The sequence below is a fragment of the Harpia harpyja genome, chromosome 15 (genome assembly GCF_026419915.1).
Source record: "Harpia harpyja isolate bHarHar1 chromosome 15, bHarHar1 primary haplotype, whole genome shotgun sequence".
Classification (NCBI taxonomy): domain Eukaryota; kingdom Metazoa; phylum Chordata; class Aves; order Accipitriformes; family Accipitridae; genus Harpia; species Harpia harpyja.
The window spans coordinates 2,069,805-2,088,260 of NC_068954.1; the positions used below are offsets into that span (position 1 = coordinate 2,069,805).

Here is an 18,456-nt window from a genome sequence, read left to right on the forward strand (position 1 = left end):
TGGGAGAGCTGGACAGGGGGTTTGGGAAGGGAGGAGAATTTGGGGGGAAGTAGGGGCTCTGAAGGCAGAAGCAGGTGGGGTAGGGGGGAGGTTTGAAGAGGGAAGGGTGAAGGGGATTGGGAAAGGAACATGGGGGGCATGAGAGCAGAGAATGATTAATGTGTTATTAGGGAGCAAAACTTGGGATGTTGCTGAAGAGCTCTGGTGCAGGGAGAAGTGAAATGAGTGGCTGAAAAGGAAGCAGGGTTATCGGGGGATAGGGCTGTGGAGGGGGAATTGAATGAAGGACCACAAGAATTGCAGCGGGAACCCGTACTAGACAATGAAGTGAAGGACGACCTGGGGTGGGGGGCCTGGGAGCGGGACAGGGATCTGGAGGTGGAGGGGAAGTGCGGTGTAAGGCTCGTGAAGGGGTTGGAAGAGGGTGAGCTGGAGAAAGGGGGTGAGTTTCAGGATGTGGACTGGTAGAAAATTGGTAGTGGAAGGGCAGGGAAGTGATGTAACCATTGACAGATAAGTAAATTTATGAGGGGGGAAAGTGAAGGTGAAAGATTTAGCGCCAAACTGGCACTTCTGGCTGACTTAATTTCTTTAAAAGTCAATTCTGGTAAAAGTAAGTTCAGCTGTTACCCAGGAGGTCTTGCCTTCCCTCTCCTGCCCTGCTTAGGAAACGTGTCTACATAGTTCTTTTCCTTTCTCACTAAACTTTGTCTGCTGTGGACAAATCAATGTCACTTCCCAGGTGGTTGCATCCCACTGTGCAGTCAGGATTGTACTTGATAATGTCTCAAAGTTACCATGGATATAGGCTTTCTCTTAAAACCCCGTTTTAGCTGTCAGTCCTCGTGCAGCTGCATCATATACTGATGCATATACCACTAAAATTTATGCCAGGTGGAAGTATTTGCTGTTGATTGTTGGTAAGCTGCTTTGTTTGGGAGAGTTTTAAGCTTTTTATCCCCTTCTCTTCCAGGGTTTTACTGGAGGTGACGACCGGTTGTCATGAGTTCAAATATTTTCCTCTGATTTGCTGTTCACTGGGCCGAAGCGAGGGATGGCTACGGAAGCCAAGTACAGCATCGTTCGAGAAGTGGGCCGAGGGAGCTATGGGGTGGTTTATGAGGCCATCGTTAATCAAACTAGAAGCAAAGTAGCTGTAAAAAGGATGCATTGTAATGTGCCTGAAAACGTAGAACTGGCTCTGCAAGAGTTCTGGGCCCTGCAGAGCATCCAGAGGCAACATGAAAATGTGATCCAGTTGGAGGAGTGTATCCTGCAGAATGGCCAAGTCTTTCAGCCAATTAGTCATCGTTACAGGAAATCAGACAGCCATTTGTTGCTAATTGAAACCTGCCTGAAAGGGCGGAGGTGCATGGATCCCAAATCGGCCTGCTTTCTGTGGTTTGTGATGGAGTTTTGTGACGGTGGCAACATGAACGAATACCTGCTGTCTCGCAGCCCAGATGCTCAGCTCAACAACAGCTTCATGCGGCAGCTCAGCAGCGCCGTGGCTTTCCTGCACAGAAACCAGATAGTGCATAGAGACCTGAAATCCGATAATATTTTGATTTCTCATAGACGTGGAAGTCCGGTAGTAAAGGTAAGGGAATAAAACTTTGCTGTAACAAGTATGTGATCTGCATGCTTACGCATCATGTGCTTTGGAATGGGCTTTTGGTATGTCTTGTGATACTTGTAATAAGCATACTCAGAACATCTGATATCAGTTGTGGGCTTTTTTTTTTTTTTTTAGGAGTTTTGGAAGGAAGTAGAGGTCACGATGGTATATTTCTATAATGTCCTTTATCCACTGCTTATCCGGTTGAGTTCAGGGCTGTCTGGCTTCTGTACACTAGATAATCAGAGAGATCACGATCAGTCAAAGATGAAGCAATATCTTATGTGCCCTTAAACTTTTAAGAACACACTGCCCTGTTACAACAGCTAGCGTGTCCAATATTGCTGCCTCAAGCACATATTGGTGTTCAGGGGAGGTGGGGAATGTCTTCGTGCTTCATGTTGATGCCCTGATTGAGGTAAAGACTGGCTAGCTGCCTTTCTCGTAGCACCAGACTGAAAGTCTATACAGCTGCTTTTCAGAGAGCTGGAAAAGCTGGGAGCCAGCTCGCTCCTGAACTTTCAATCCCGAGAGTTCCTGTAGTTAGACATAAAATAAGGGGTCAGTGCATTCAGATAATTCATGACTTGATCATTCGGATCAATAATGGTATTTGTACTTCGACCTGTAGAGCTGTCAAGGGATACTTAAATCAATGTCATCTTAATAGCTACGGATAATAATGGTAATGCAAGAGATTCAGTGCGCTCACCGTGGAACAGTAAGAGCCACTTCTACCATTGATGTTGTTCAAGGTATGTTTATGCCCAATTAGATGTAATCAGAGTGAGCTTCACAGAAAGATAACGCTCGGATACCCGTTTCGCCTGTCTTAGGAAGGGGAGCAAAAAACAGGAAAGGAGTTGGGGAACGGACAACGAACAGGAAATAATCAGCTCTTTGTTTCACGGGGGTTGCCACCCGACAAGTGTCAGTGCCATGCTGCGGTGGATTTCAGGGTGGAATTCACTGAGCCGCAGTTTGTAAACATGTTTGTAAACTTGGTGTTTGTGAATAAGTTATTTTGCTTTTCTTCTTATGCATTGCAGGTAGCAGATTTTGGCCTCAGCAAGGTGTGTCAAGGGAAAGGGAATGTGAACCAGCATCGCTTCTCCTCTGCTTGTGGGTCAAATTTCTACATGGCTCCAGAAGTATGGGAAGGTCACTACACGGCAAAGGCTGACATATTTGCCCTTGGGATTATTTTCTGGGCTATGGTTGAGAGGATCACCTTCCGAGATGGGGATACGGAGAAGGAATTGCTTGGTGAGCATCAGATCAGTGCTGTCCTGTTGTCAGTGGATGTTCTGGATCTGTAGGGATTCTCTGAGAGGTGTTCTCCCAGGCATAGTTACAAATGCTGTGGCATGTATGCTTTGGATGTGGCTTTTTCCAGGGATTTGCAAGCACCTTGCAGCCCAAAGAAACCCAAAGTTGGGGTTTTGGGGGGGGTTGGATTTTGCTAAGAGAACTGCAAAGAAATCTCTTTTTCTTCAGCGTGCATTGCTCCTAATTTGGTTGCTTCTCATGCAGGGTTTCCAAGTCTTGAAGATGTATCACTAAGGCAGAGGGAATGCTTTTTATATTTACAAATCATTATTTTATTTGGAAGATCATTCCTTCTGCCAGATTTTTCAAAAAGACTCTGGGGGGTTTAAAGGTTAAGGGAAAGATCACTTCTGGCTTCTCTGCTGTCAGGCCTTCCTTGCCCTAAGGAACGCTCTTCAAAAATGGATTTGGCCCTTATTGTCACTAAAGAATTGTAAGAGAAAAAAACCCTCGTAGCTGTTGGTGAGGCATCTGTCTTACAGCTATGCTCTTGATAGAGGATTTAGTATCTGTCTACTTCCACTTGCTCAGAAATGCTTTTAATGCTCTTAAAAACCAAAACCTTTCTGGAATTGGGCTTATGGGTTTGCTTGTATCCTTGACTTGGCATAACCAAGGGATGGGATCACTCGGAGTGCTGAAAGGGTGTTCCAAGGAGCCAAATAATAAACTGGGAAAGGATGTTTAGATACGCTTCACTGCCATCTGGCTGGGTTTCCTCACAGTTTAGAGATGCAAGATCTTTCAGGGATGACTCCTGATGGCCTGCTCTCCCTCTCTCTCCCCCGCCTCCTCCTTCCTCCAAATCCCCCACATATATGCACGCTTGAAATACTTTGTACTAAAAGATTTCAGAAAAGTATATTGCAGTGGAAAATCCATCTCAAGAGGAGAGAATGCCAGTCATTCACATTAGCATAATAATTGAAGACATCTACCCAGGCTCTGAGATCATAGTATACCTGTCTGTTTTTCTTTTAAATGTTTAAATTCTTAAAAGGAATTTCTACAGAGGAACTTTGAGAAGCTATTGTGCTACCCCTTTAATTATTTTTTTTTATCTTCCAAGTAGGCTCAGTTCTAATTCTGTTATTTATTTCTTTTTAAAATGCCAAACATTGATAAATGTTTTAGTTCCTGCCTACAGAAACAAGCAAATGGCTGCAGCTGAGACCAAAGCATGAACAGATTTCATTAAAATAGCTACCCGCCAACTTGAGATAAGGAGTTTGCAAGGCCAACCTTTTCTACACACAGACAGGTCACTGCCTTTGAAACATTTATTCTTTGCTTGGTGCAGGGGCAGAACAGCTTGAGTGAGCAAAGCTGGGTTTACTGTCTGTTTTGGAAGCCAGTTAATCATTTTCAACAAGCGGTGAAATTATTTAGATTACCAGGAGCAAATTTACATTCCCCTTCCTTAATCTTGCTGAGGAGAAGTTGGCTAAGGGTAAATGGCATATGCTGTCATTTTAATTGAAAATTGTTTGACTAACTGAGCAAATAAGTTTTGTGTTTAACTCTTTCAAGTCACTGCAGCCAGGCAGTCTCCCTCCCTCTTCCGGAGCTTCCGAGTCTGCTAGGAGGGTGAAACAGAGTAAAGTGGGGGAAGTTCATTTCAGTGGCCCATTTTGTCTGCAGATGGTCCATATAACTGCTTGACAAGCACGCCATGCTTAAACTTGCTCCCTCTGTTCCATGCATGGTTAAGGGCACAGCCTTGTGCAACACCTTCATTACTATTTGAAAGTAAAAGCCTCTTCTGATAACAGCCTTTCCCAATATTTGACTTGGCGGTTGCCTCTTAATAACTGATCTTTCCAGTAATCTTTCAGATGTTTTGTTTTCCAGATTGTCTGTCTGTACTGCACATGACAGCATTTTGTGTAGGCTTTCTTCTACCTGTATAACCCAACTCCTCCTAATCTGTGTTCAGGAACTTACATCTGCCAAGGCAAGGAGCTTATTCCCCTTGGAGAAGCGTTGCTGGAGAATCCCAACATGAAACTACAAATTCCCCTGAAGAACAAGAAGTCCATGCCGGATGATCTCTGCAAGCTCCTGCACGATATGCTGGCTTTTAACCCAAAGGAAAGATTGGATGCCTTCCAACTAGAAGTCCGAATCAGGCAAATCTCCTACGGCAAAAAGCGTCAACGCTCTGTCTCATAGAGATGAAGGACGTTCAGGTTAGTGTCTCTGCCAGGCTGCTCCCTATTTAGTCTGAGCTTACAGGGGATTTTCTGTTATTGACCTCCAGGCCAAAGCCCTCTAAGTCAAGTGTGACCTGTAGCAGTTCTGAAAATTCAGCATAGAAAGATGCAGTCAAACGAGAAGAAGAAAAGGCTTTGATAAACATTTGCGAAAAGGAATTTGGCTGAAGTAGGTCTAACAAAGAAACTTTTGCCTCCTTAATGGTGTTTGTTCAGGGAATTGGTTGTGCTGTCTGTATTTGGGCCAGCCTGTCCTTTACCCTAAACCTTATCTATTTCCACAAATGAGGGCAGATTTCGGCCATCACTCCAGCATTTACCTGTGCTTTTTTGTTGCTTTTACAATATATTTGCTAACTAAGTAAAAGCTGAAGCGGGCAAAGTTACTGTATATTTGTAGGTGTGCATCTTAAATATGGTATTCAGGTATGATTAGTACCTGTCAGATTAAAGACAGATTTATTTTATTTTTTTAATTAAAGCACTCTTAATGCTCAGAGCGTATCAGAGCTGGGTGCATCAGATGATAGAGGAGCTTCCTGTCCTGAACTGTTCAATGTGTAAAGGCCTTGAAGAATGTCTTGGAAAAGGCTGGACTGGAAGTCAGGTGGTCTTGCCAAGTCCTGCAGCAAGACTGTTGTTTTTATGTGCCCACTTTGGAAAAAAAATTTCATCCTAATCCTTGTGAGTTCTCGATGGCCTCTTTAGTATCTGCTTTGATGGAAGTTTGAATGTCCAACATAAAGTTCAGGATGGTCTGTCAGATTCCGTGTCTTTCAGTAGAGCAATGAAAATACAGAAGGGAGTTTCCAGGATTTTCAAGTCCTGTCTCCTGCTGTCATGGGCTTCATATCCTAGAATTTAGTTGATAAATGCATCATAGAAATAAAGGGGTTTGTGTCTGATACTGTCACTGGGACTGAGCATCTGACTGTCCTTATAGCTAAGGACATTGTCCTTTGCAACACAAATGCATTTCTGATCAGTTTAAATACCCTTGATCTTGTGACAGACTCGTCCTTTAGCTTAAAATGTTCTCCTTCCTGGGTGTTTGCCCATTCCGAACTGTTTTATAGAGAACAATTGTAACCTTAGCAGCATTTCTTCCTCTCTGAGGTTGGTTGGTTCCATCAAGGTTGGGTCCTCCATCTCCTCCATATAGAAATAATTTCTACGCTTACCCTAGATGAGTCTCTTCAGGTCCTTGTAAAGCACTAGCGTTTACTATCTAGTCTGGAAATACTCCTCCTGATGTATTCCAGGATCACATCTCCCTCCTTTCATACCTGTATCAGTTAATCCTCTCATAATTACTTCCTATCCTAAAGCCTTTTTTGACTTGAGTTGCTTCAAATCAATAACATTCTGGGTTAGAGCAGTTACTTTTGTTCACAGATGCATGACCTTATGTTTTCTATTACAGAGTTTCAACCCCTGTCAGTTAGAAGAGACGGTGAATGACCCTGAATATTTTCTCATCCTTTTTTATAACCGTAATACCTCCAGCTTTGTGTCATCGGCACGCTTCTAATTGTGCCAAGGCTGTTAGTGAAAACATTAATTAAACAAGTCTATTGCCAATGCCAATCTTGATAAAACTCTACTCTAGCATCTTCATTTCCAAATTATCTGATTCAGTTTTCCCTTGGGACAGGTTAACTGCCTTACATCTTCCTTTTTACTAATCCCATTCTTCTCCTGTGTATCTAATACTTTCTTATCTGGTACTACATCAAATGCTTTACTGAAATCTTAGCGGACAAGACCAACGCTTCTTTTTATCTAGAAAAATCAGTTTTATTGGTGAAAACTACTCGATTATTCTGGTAGGATCTGCAGTTCTGGGGACTCCCACCTGATACAGGAGGCCTGGCATACTCTAATAGCAACAGTACCACTAGTTGGCAGGCCAGCCCTGAAGTGGTTAGCCTGCTAGAGAGGAATTTGCAAGGATAAAGAGAAAAAAAGGCTCCAGCAGCACAGTGTCAGGCTTACTACTGTTGACTTTCCTTTTTCATTATGAAACCATAATGGTAAATAGGTTTGCAGACTAGGTTCAGAAGAAAAATGCCAGCACAGCCAGGACATATCCCTGAAAACGCCTGTCTGTCTTGATCTTCTTCATTTATTTTATTTCCCTGTTCAGTAGGAAGCTAGCTGAATACCTACTATACTTGCTTTTGGCATGTAATCGGAGTTGATGCAGCAATGACTTGAGGCACAGCGCTCCACGCCACGAGGCGCTCGTCTCACGCTGTTGAAAATGCTGTCAGCTGCTGTGTTAGTGTGGACTGAAATGAAAACCAGCTCGCCTTTCTAAAATGGGGTTCTCTTAAACACAAATTCATGGATGCTTCAGTCCAGAAAACAGACAGATTTCATATCCTTTCCTATATGCTTTCCTAATCTAAAATCAGGAGTAGCACAGAAGCTGAAAAGGGTTTCTCGCAATGCTAAATCTAGGCACTTCAGAAGAAATTCCCCAATAGCAACTTTGAATCAAACACGAGATACTTTTTTTTCCATAATGCTTTGTTATCATAGGGCAATGAACTCGACAGTGTAGGGCAGCCAAACACTACATCTCCTCAGAACAGCATGAAAAGCATCTGAATGAGTGTTCTTTCATTAATTTAAAGATAAGGATATGGATATAACTTGTGATTCAGGAAGTCCTTAAGTTAAACATTGTTCAGAACTGGGATTTTTGCTGAGGAAAGCCTGCTTGTGTATGTGCCCTGTGCTCTTCTCGAAGCATATGTATGCTATTGATGTCCCCAAGGCAGAACAGTAGGCCAGGGGACCTTTGGTATGGCCCAGTGCTTTCACCAAAAAGTCTTATTTTGCAACTTCGGTGCCTTTCTTTTGCAGGTATCGTGTCCCGATGTGATCTTGAGGCCTTGGAGATGGCGAACAACTCTGCCTGCCTTTGGAATGAGTGCATGGATCAGAAGACCATTGCCGGCTTCCCGTTTTCCTGAACGGTTATATTTAAATGGACAGTAACTTTATTTATTTGTACAGTAATTTTAAGAGAAGATCTACAAAAAACTTATTTTTATGTAAACCTTTGGTGGTTTTATATTTGCGGTTTTATGCAACGAGTAGCGTAGGTGAAAACTTGGCTGAGGTGACCTTGACTGCCTGGCCATACTGGGCACAGTTGTAGAGGAGTTTCTGAACTCGCTCTTTTTAAAGCAACCCTTGTGCATCCTTTTGTTGCCGTCCTGTGACTGCCTTTTCGAAGGACGGCAAAGAAACATGCAGAAACCGTCTGGAGACGGGCTTCTCTGCCCCATTGCGTGTTGACTGCCTTTCCAGCCCTGGCTTCTCACTGATAATGCCATGTCGCTTGTCCTTGGCACAGAAGTTGTCGTTAGGAGGCTTAATTGGAGTTTTTTTTGTGTAATTCTTCACTCCGTGCTGCTTGGCCACGTAACTGAGTGATGTCTGCTGAATGAGCTGGCAAAGTGTTCAGTGTCTATTCTGAAAAGTTTGAGCAGAAACAAAAATGTATTTTCTTCACAGTAGCTTTTGAATATTCTTGCTTAGATTAACTAAAATGCTTTCTTAAAATAAATACAAAGAATGTTAAAGATGCCAACTCTTGATTAGAACGTATGCGTCACTAACACTTAAAGTAGTTTAAGGAATCATGCTTCCTGCTGTGTTAGCTGCTTGTGCCAGCTGTTCTTACAAGGGAAATGAAAAGGACTGAACTGGAATCTTGGCAGGTAAATGGGGAGTCTAATTTGCACCCTGTTTGAAAAATATTTTAATGTATCTGTAAACTACTGCTGATCTTTGCTTTTCTTAAGGAGCTGGGAGCTCCTGGCAAAGGTTCCTCCTATGCTCTTCTGTTGTGCAGAGGTGAAATAGTGTCCTTCAGGGACAGCTTTCTTTTGTAGGAAAGGAATAAACTGCCAAAAGAAAGATAACATGCTGAGCCCCTCTGCGTCACCTATACCACACAGAGGACAGAAATACATATATTTCTGTTAGATTATATATTTCTTCCCCCTGTCCTACTCTACTGAGATTGTGGCTGCAATATAGAAGATTCTGTATTATAAGCAGTGTGTCATAAGCTAAATTCATGGAGAGGATCTTTCTTCCTGCCATGACTTTATCCAGAGGCTCCACTGGCCTTCCATGGGGAAGCGTAAGATTTTTCTCACCTGCTCCTCCAGGCTGTAAAATATGTTTGTCCTGCACAAACAAGCGTTGACGGACCTCTGTCCCCATAACAGATAACAAATAGACTACCCAATAGGGGTGGCTGCTGAAAAGAGCTGTTGTGGGAACATTTAAAAAATAAGTTAATTCCAATCGTTAAATTAAACTTGACTTTTGAATTTAGAGAATCCCTAGTCACATGCTGCTGATGCGTATGAAGTGTGTGCAGCAATGATAGACACGGTTGCTTTGAAGCTCATTCAGCTCTTGACACCTCTGTGCAGACAGATGTTATGGTGAAAATGGGGGTCTGGATCTGTTGTTATTAAGAGCCACAGTCACCCTGTTCTGGAGAGCACTTCTGTCTTCTGGTAGGAGACGGGTCTGTCTTTGATCACAGCTCTATACCTGCAGTACAGCCCGGTCTTACCTAATTCTAGTTGTTGCCTTGATTTCTAACTCGCCCTGTTCTGGGGAATCGTAACTTAGGACTGTACGCTGGGTTTTCCTTTCCGCAGCTTTTGGTTACAAGTACTCTTCTGCTTTGCAGAGCTGCTATTCTGAAGTAAGGTTTCTTCAGCCTTCTCTTCCTAACCCTGTAGTCACTGCTGCTCTATTGTCTGCTCTCTGCCACCTCTCCTCAGAGCATGCTGGCGGTCATCTAGGGCTGTTTTGAGTTGAGACCAGTCCATTTTTCTGGGATACAGATAGGTTTGCACACCCTCGCAACACGTGAGAAAATTGCAGGGCACAAGAATGGCTGGTTTACTCATTTTCTTCCTTGTTTTGCCATGCTAGGCGAGTATCCTCACAGCTGCTAGATATTTTTAGCTAGTCTGTACGTATGCTTTAATCACTTGAAACTCTGTACTTTATAAATTAATAAAATGCTGTGGTTTTTTACTAATGCATTATAAAGTGTGGTAATACTGAGCATCTCTTTAGAATCACATGTGACACTTTTTTTTTTTAAGGTACCACAAGTTAGTAAGTCTAATACCTAGTGAATTGGTAAATGAACATATGCAATGACAGCCTCTAATTTAAGTGACTACTTCTTAGGGAAGGGGGTGGGGGGGGGGGGAAGAATCCTGGAGCTGCTGCGTGTAGCTCTCTGAAAACAAGCTCGATATTAAAAAGTGATCTAAAGGGTAAATGTAATGTCTGTAGCCAGGAAAGGAACAGAATAAAATGGAAAATGAATGAATCTGTGGTATTCTCCTGTTTCAAAAGCTGTATGCAGCTCATTAATAATAATGTAGCTGAGTGGAGAAAAAGAAAAATACAGAGAAGTTTGTCAAAGACCTACAATTTGGGAATGGGGGATGGGAAGTTTGTTAAACTATGTATGTTACGGAGAAAATGAACTCCTCTTTATTGAATGGATGCTCCCACCTTGTGCTATGAGAACTAAGGGGGTGCCCAGGGGATGCACAGGTTTCATGCAGCATGTAGCCGAATTGCTAAACTCGCCGGTGATAGCAGAAGTGTCAGAGGGCTTAAATCACACTGATTTGTGGAAGATATATCTACAAGCGGTTACTGAACAGTGGTTTCGAGCAACCTTTGGTTCAGGGAGTTCCTAAACTGTTGTTGAGCTGCTCTCTCTGTCGTGCCTTGTTTGTAGACAGTTTTTCTTCCAGCTCCTGGGGGAGATGGCGATGCTGCTGTCCTCCTTTCTTACCGTAAAGCGCTGAACCCAAAATATTGCTGTCCATCACTCCTGTTGTGGTGAGGTAGCTGAGTCTTGGTGAAAACCGCTGCTCTGGCAACTGGAGGAAGGTATTTGCCAGCGATAGCTGCTTATGTGACTTCACGTTTTAGGAAGAGAATGGTGCTGTCGAGTGCGTCACGGGGCGACAGGGCTGCAAGCGGGTGCCTTGGCTCAGCGCCCGGCTCGCCGGGCTTTGACACTTGATTTTTCCCTAGGTCAGAGCATAGGCAGTGATGACTAAGGATGTACCACTCCTTTTTTTTAATCTACAGTCATAATCCCTCTTGAAGAAAAGAGAAAAGAACAGAGAGGAATGTGGATCTGTGATTCAGCTTTGTATTTCAAGTGAAGAGATAGTGAAGGTGAAGCTTTGTTCTGCTTTGGTGGGGAAAAATGTGTAACTTAAGTTCTCCATTTTTATTCTCTCCCCTGCAATAAGCCTCATGTGCATTGGAGCAGTTTGTTAGAACAGCCTCTCTAAATGCTGGAGCTGTCCATCGAGGCAGGCAGTTAAATTGATTGCTTTGGATTACGGATGCTTCAGACTAGTTAATTCTTTGCAATGGGACAAATAACATCACTCACAGAGATGCAAGATAGCTAGAGGCTGAATTGATCCAGGGGAGAATTAAATACTTGCTACTCTCCCCACTCAGGATCAAGTCAGTCAATACTATTCTATTTTTCTCTAAAATTAAGCATTGCCTCCAAATCATTCATTAGCAGAATCCTCCATTAATCATAAATCCCAGCACATCTCACCAGACAGCAGAAGCAGAAGGTCTTTTTTTCTATGTCTGTTAAATACATCATCATAGCTGGTAGTCTTACAGCTGCTGGGAAGCATTTTTTGGAACTAAATAAATTCACAGGTCTGTTAATCACAAAGACTAATGAAGGCGCTGTGGACGCCTGTCACTGAGCAGTTATCTGCAGGCAACCAACATGCAGCTGGGGTGGCTGGAGGTGTAGATCACTCCAAGGGGGGACACAGGAGCTGGTTGGATTAAGTGTCTCATCTCTGCAGGGGCTCAGGAGGAGATAAGGAAAGCAGATTTGCCGACCTGTTCTCGAGGCTTGGGAAGGAGGAGGGACCGGAGGTGCGGCGGCCAGCTTCAGCGAAAGCTACAGGCCGTGGCGTCGGTGATCCCGGGTCATCAGCTAGAAACGTTCCCTTTGCGAAGGGTTCAGAGGAAGAATGTGATTTCTTCACGGCTGGAGAGGTAAGAACCAAGTTATTGACTTGTGTAGGTGCAGAAGTAAACTGGCGTCACTCGTGGACTGACTGAATCTAGAGAAATTTTTTTGCAAAATAAAGAAAATGGGGAAACCTGCAGCTTAATCCATCAGAGATGGATACAGACTATTTCCTAATTAAAACCTTCAGCACTGGAGCGCTCAGTTCACATTCCTTGTTCCTCTCTCATCCTAAACTTTGAACGTGTTGCTCCTTTGTTCCATTAAATAGCTGCTCCCTCCCCCATCAAAGGAGGCTGGTTCTGCAGCGCATAAACCACTAACGCTGGATTTGCATTCTGTTTGCAAAGCATGATCCAGGTACTCTGGCGGGCGAAATGTAAAGACACCTATGTGCCATGGCTGACGTTGCGCAGGAACATCATAGAGAGAGAGGATTTGAAAAGGTAATGAGCTCGCGCGGTTCGATCTGTCAGTCCCCGTTGTTCTTTTAAGATTCTTCGTATGCTCTTAATTGATTTTGCTGAGGCTTTTTGAAGTTGGAAGCAGTGGATTGCTCCCTTTTAAACTTAGCTTTCCTTTATTGTCAAAGAGCTGCAGATCAGAGAATTTAGATTAAATTGTTTTTAAATGGAAACAATGTACAGTCTACTGGTATTATTCACACCTTGCAGCGCTCCTGCTCGGCACAGCCTTGTGCTTGCTCCCTATCCGAAGGGCTGTTTGCAGAATAGCCTGGAGCGCGAAGCAGCTGGGTTTCCCAGGAAGACGGGCAAGAGGGAAGGTGGAAGCCTTCTACGTACATCCTGCTACGTGCTGATGTACACACAGGGGTGTAAAACCCAAAAGCTATCAACATGTGCCTTCTTGCAGCTTCCCCAGCAACTTTGAGGTTTAAGTTTTTGAGAAAGTGGCTTTGTGGATGTCTTGCAAACTGTGCTGAGCTGTGATGTGGGTCCCAGCCCCAGAGCAAATGACATGGACACCCACATGCCCTGTGCCAGGATCAAGACCCTGGTTTCATTGCTCTGCTACCTCTGTCTCCCCTAAAACTTTCTGGGAGAGTTGGCTCCCAAGCAAAATAAAGGCATCAAGGTTTACTTAAAGAAACTATACTAACGGGAAATAAATTTCTAGAACTGCCCTGATACACACAATGATGCAGGAGTTTGAAATCCCAGTGGCGGAGGAGAGGGAAGGGTCTCCTAAGGATGCTCCTACATGAGGATGTGTCCCAGGAGCGGCGTACTGAGCTTGTGTTTCACCACTGGCTTCCTGGGAAGGGAGCAGAAAGGGCTGCACAATGGATTGAGTCCTTCCCGGGATGAAAATATGTGTAGGGAAAGCTTATATGGTGTATATTAAGGCTTGGACCTAGATCTAGCAGCCAAGAACCATCAGTGGGTACTTATGATGCTGGTAGACATAGCCAGAACAAAGCTTTTATTTAATTTTCATCGTGGTATCAGCTGGATTTGGACAAAAACTAGATCTGTACAGATTCTGGGAGGAAGCATCAATGAAAACAGGCATCTACAAAGGAATTTGTACACATTGACTTCAAAGTTTTATTTTTTGTTTTACCCTTTTCCCTTAAACCAGCACCAGCTTCTGCTGAAGACATGTGCTGAATGAATTTAGCTGTCAGTTTGTGACTGAGGAGTCTCAGCCTTTTGCTTACAGGAAAGATTGATGCTAAAACCACTACATTTGGCTTTTTCCCACAATTGTAAACAAACTGAAAGCGGGAAGAAAAAAATATAAAGCCAAGTGTGTTGCTGCAAGAGTTTAAAACCACCAAAGTGCAGGGGCTGGTGGCCTTTGGCAGGGGACTTTGGGCATGAAATCCCGCAGACCCATCCGCACCCCTGCGCCAGCTGGCTGAGATGGGGAAGGGACAAAAGGGGATGCCAAATCGATGCCAAACCACTTCTTTCCCATTTGGAAAAGGACTTGAGATGAGCTCAAAGATTTTGTGCTACTGTTTACCCAAGGTCTGAGCGGTGCTGTTTTACCTCAACTTTGTTTTTCCAAACCTCCAACTCCTTATTCTTATTAAACAAGGCTGATGAGCACAGCCGGATTGTGACTGCTGTATTTTTTAAAATCGGGCTCCTTTCTGGCTCCTGCTTCTCTTGATTTAATTTTCTCCTTTTCTTACAGATTCGCCACAGATTCCCTGAGCCCCTGGCGTGACTGCTTATTGCACTGAAGGCAGGAGGCAGCCCCTGCTGCTGCCTCACGAAGGATGTGAGCAAAGAAGAAAAACAAAATCCAAGGGGGCAGAAGGGGATCGATCCTTGAGAGCAGGTCAGATCCCTGCCACCCTGTGCTGCTGGTAATACCCAGCCTCACTGGAGAGGCTGCCCAGTGCCGTTAGGTATTTCTGGGTTATGTGCTTTTTTTTTTTTTTTTTCTTTCCTCTATTTCTCTTTGGTTTTTTCCCCAGTTCACTTTTTTTTTTTGGTAATGAATAGAGCTGCTGGGGTCTCGGGAAGCAACAGAGCTAACCGTGGCTTAGAGTTTGCAGCCGGACGCAGGATGTGCCGAACAGGATCTGTAAACAGATACTCTTTTATTTTCCCCAAACTGAGCAGCATCTGTTCTGCTAAATTCACTCCTTTCAAATGTAGAAGGGCCTATTGGATGTAAAAATTGCCCTTAACATTAATAACAGCAGAGCAGCTGAGCCACTCATACCCTGCTTTACAACGTTTATCTCAGTGTTGGTGTCCTCTTGTTTTATGGCTCAGCTCCTGTAATGGTGATGTTTCACCTTGGCCATCTTAGGCTTGAACACCTCAAGTTTTTGAGGTATCTCCCAGCTGCTCTTAAATTTCCAGCTCCCTGCTGCTGTTAGGCTGCGGTCAGACATCCTTCTCCTGGAGCCAGCTCTCCTACCTGTCCAGAGTCATTCAGCGCCACGCTCTGCCAAAAGCCACTGGCACATCAGATTCTGTGGCTCCCAGCAACAGGGTTTTTTTTTTTTTTGTGCCTCAAGAGGTTGTTGAATCACTGTGTTCACCTAGTTCATCTTGCCTGATCTGGGTTGCGCATTCACTCGCGTAGTAGCTTCAAGGGGCAGGAACCGCTTCTGCCTGCAAAGCTACAGGCAGCGAGGACAGATGTTGTACCAGGATGACCAACAGGCAGCTGCGGTCAGCAAAGCAACCAGCTGGAGGTATCCATGGGTGCATTTTTATTGGGGATACGGGACGGGGTTGTGCAGGTGCTGTGGCAGATCTGGGTTTGTTTCAGGTTTTTTTGCTGCAGGGCTATCAGGTCCTCCAAGTGTAGGCTGAGCACTGAAGCGGAGAGGAGAGAGGGGCCCAGAGTTGCCTAAAAAACATAGGCATAGAATCGGTTAGGTTGGAAAAGACCTTTAAAATCGAGTCCAACCGTTAACCTAGCACTGCCAAGTCCACCACTAAACCATGTCCCTAAGCACCACGTCTACACGTCTTTTAAATACCCCCAGGGATGGTGACTCCACCACTTCCCTGGGCAGCCTGTTCCAGTGCTTGACAACCCTTTCCGTGACAAAGTTTTTCCTAATGTCTAATCTAAACCTCCCCTGGTGCAACTTGAGGCTGTTTCCCCATGTCCCTACCTGTCTCCATGCCCCTAATTTAGAGATGATTGCTTTGCAGCTGGGGCAAAAGCTGGGGGCAACAGCATGCCTTGGCAGTGGGCTCAGGGTACTCTTTACCTGGGCTTTGCTTTCTTCACAGGTGGAGCCTGTGCTGGGTGGACCCACCTGGATGCCTGCATGACCCAGGGCAGCAGCTTTGATCCCTCCTGCAGCTACCAACCACTGGTCTGATGCTGCACTCCACCAGAAAGCAGGAGGTAACAGCTCCCCAGGGTCCAAGCAGCAGCAGATTGAGGCAGTCCCACATCCTCAGCAGGGTTCTTCTCCCAGCAGCTCTCCTGGGCAAAGATGGGCTTCTTCCCCTGGCCGTGGGGAAGCAAAAACCTGCTCTGCAGCCCTTGAGCTTACAGCGAGAGAGGTGCGCCTAGCAGGCACTTTACTAATTGCTCCAGCACTACTAAGGCAGGGGCAGAAGATAATTTTAAAGCAATCAGGAAAAGGCATATAAATAGAAGCGAGAGAAATATTGAAGCTGGCAGAGCTTCTTTTCATGTCAGAAAGCACAACAGCAATGAAATCATGGTGTGAGCCCTGGTGCTCCTGCCCTGAGCAGGTTCTTACTCCTCCAGCTGCACCTGAGCTCCCCAGCACCTGGTACCCATGTGCCACATCTTGGCCATGTCCCATTGCAGGCAGGCAGAGAGCTTTAGCCTCCCAAAAAGTTAGAGCAGGAAAAATGCAACAGGCTAAAATTAATGCAGAAATGAGCACGACTCACCTTTTTCCTCTCCTTTTATCTTCTCCTTCTTCAAAGTATTTTAAGCTGGTCACCACTGTTTGCCCATGAAAGGAGAAAGCAGCTTCCATTAATGACTTGCGTTCTTCACGCCTGCTTGCTTATTGACCCTTGCTGGTGCTCTCTTGCTTCAAAGCATCGGCCTCAAAACCCGTTTGCCTGACTGAGGCTGCGATGGGTTACTGAGTGGGGAGGACGCAGCACGAGCAGCTGCTCCGCAGCAGTGGCCTGAATCCTCCCTTGGCACCATTTCAACCTGGAGCAAAGAAATTTGGGGCTTTTTCCCAGCCCCAGGTTTCATTTCCACAGGTGTGGGATCAGCCACAGCCCTTGGTCTGTCGGGGTTTTACAGGAAAATTGTGTTTTCTTGACTTTGTTCGTGACCTGAATGGTTGCATAAGCCCTTGTCTGCTTAATCGACCTCATTCCCATCATGAAGGGAGAGGAAGGAGCTGCAGCTTGTCAATACAAATCACCTTGGTGTGGGGTGGTTTTTTTTTTGTTGTTGTTGTTATTGGTTTGGTTTTTTTGTTGTTTTCCATCCAGGAGGCTTCAATCCACTCTTCTACTGAGTCCCATGTAAAAGATGCCAGGCTTGACCACTGAAAGCAACACTGTCTGCATTTAGCCGACCTCAAACTGGAGGACGAGTCATGGCTGCACAAGACAGACACATTTCATGGGCTGCAGCGAAGCGCAACTGCTCCCGGATTTCAAAGCTGCTCTCCCTTTCGCAATTAATTACACGACAGCTCTGTAAGAATGATGTACCTGTACTCAAATGGATGCTGTTTTCATGGAGGAAAAAACTCCAAACCCTAACATAATAACCCAAACAGTCAGAGTATTGCAAAAAAACAGGTCACAGCCAACTGGAAAAGTTCTTGGCATGGCTGAGTGGCTACCAGGACCCTGCGAATGAGCAGCCTGGCCAGGAAAAGGCCAATACACCTGACCCAAACTAAATTGTAGCTGACAATTTCTCTTCTAGTAAAGTTTTTGGTGCGCAGAAACGCTTCCTCCTCCCTGCACACCCAGGGCAAGGCCCTCTGCTCAACTTCAGCCAGAATTGTGAAATTCTAAGTAAGAGTGAGTGTGTGTGTGTGTGTGTGTGTAAAAACCACAGGAAAAAAGGCCAACTATATGTTTGATTTATTTCCTGGCAAGGATTGCAGAAGAGGTCAGCCAAGAAGACTGATGGCACCAGGACAGCACTTCGCCTAAATGTGAGTCATTCATTGCAGGCTGGCATTAATGACACCAAGCGCAGGCACCGGCCTGGCAAAGAACACGACCATGTCCGTCATGTACAATCCTCTTCGCAAAGAGCTGCTGTCTGTACATCTGCGCTGTCACAGCTACATCACAGGCAGGAAACTTGCTGTGTGTCTCTAGCCACATCAGGACCCTCTGGGTGCCCCAATTTGTTATTTGGATACCTGGTCTCCCCCTATTAATGAAGTCTAGCTCAAGAGGTGGCCACAAAGCTTCAAGCATCACCAGGGGAGGATCTGCACAGCCCCTTTTCTCCCAGTAAGGTCTCATGTTTCCTTTGTGCCTCCCCCTTTTTTGCAGCTAAAGATGTCTGAAATCCTACCACACTTTGTGGCTTTGTTACTGTTCGTGCCCGGTGTACTTCAAACACAAGACAGCCTGAAACCTTTTAGAATCGCTTTCGAGGGAAGCGTGGTTTTGCTCTTCCCTCCTGGCAGCCACGGCCCAGGCACCAGAGTGCACCACAGGAAACGTTCTTGACTGAATTTACATCCAGGCAACCGCAGACCCCACGAGCCGCACTAAAACCCATGGAAAATTCACACA

General features: G+C 44.9%; 1 protein-coding gene and 1 long non-coding RNA gene across 3 annotated transcripts; both read left to right on the forward strand.

Annotated features, from left to right (window-relative positions):
* The first annotated feature begins 610 nt into the window (after positions 1 to 610).
* On the forward strand, positions 611 to 10,375 carry LOC128151725 (serine/threonine-protein kinase PDIK1L-like). Its single transcript, XM_052809367.1, has 4 exons — positions 611 to 1,600; positions 2,668 to 2,884; positions 4,884 to 5,136; positions 8,032 to 10,375. The coding sequence occupies exons 1-3, from the start codon at positions 1,055 to 1,057 to the stop codon at positions 5,117 to 5,119; spliced, it is 999 nt and encodes a 332-aa protein (XP_052665327.1). The 5' UTR covers positions 611 to 1,054; the 3' UTR covers positions 5,120 to 5,136; positions 8,032 to 10,375.
* A 1,742-nt stretch (positions 10,376 to 12,117) lies between these two features.
* Positions 12,118 to 17,294, forward strand: LOC128151726 (uncharacterized). 2 transcript variants are annotated; one of them, XR_008238456.1, is made up of 5 exons: positions 12,118 to 12,273; positions 12,598 to 12,693; positions 14,411 to 14,557; positions 15,979 to 16,096; positions 17,182 to 17,290. It is a non-coding gene; the product is annotated as an uncharacterized LOC128151726 (long non-coding RNA). The 2 variants fall into 2 exon arrangements; XR_008238457.1 differs by lacking the exon at positions 15,979 to 16,096 and having other exon boundaries at positions 17,182 to 17,294.
* The last annotated feature ends 1,162 nt before the right edge of the window (positions 17,295 to 18,456 follow it).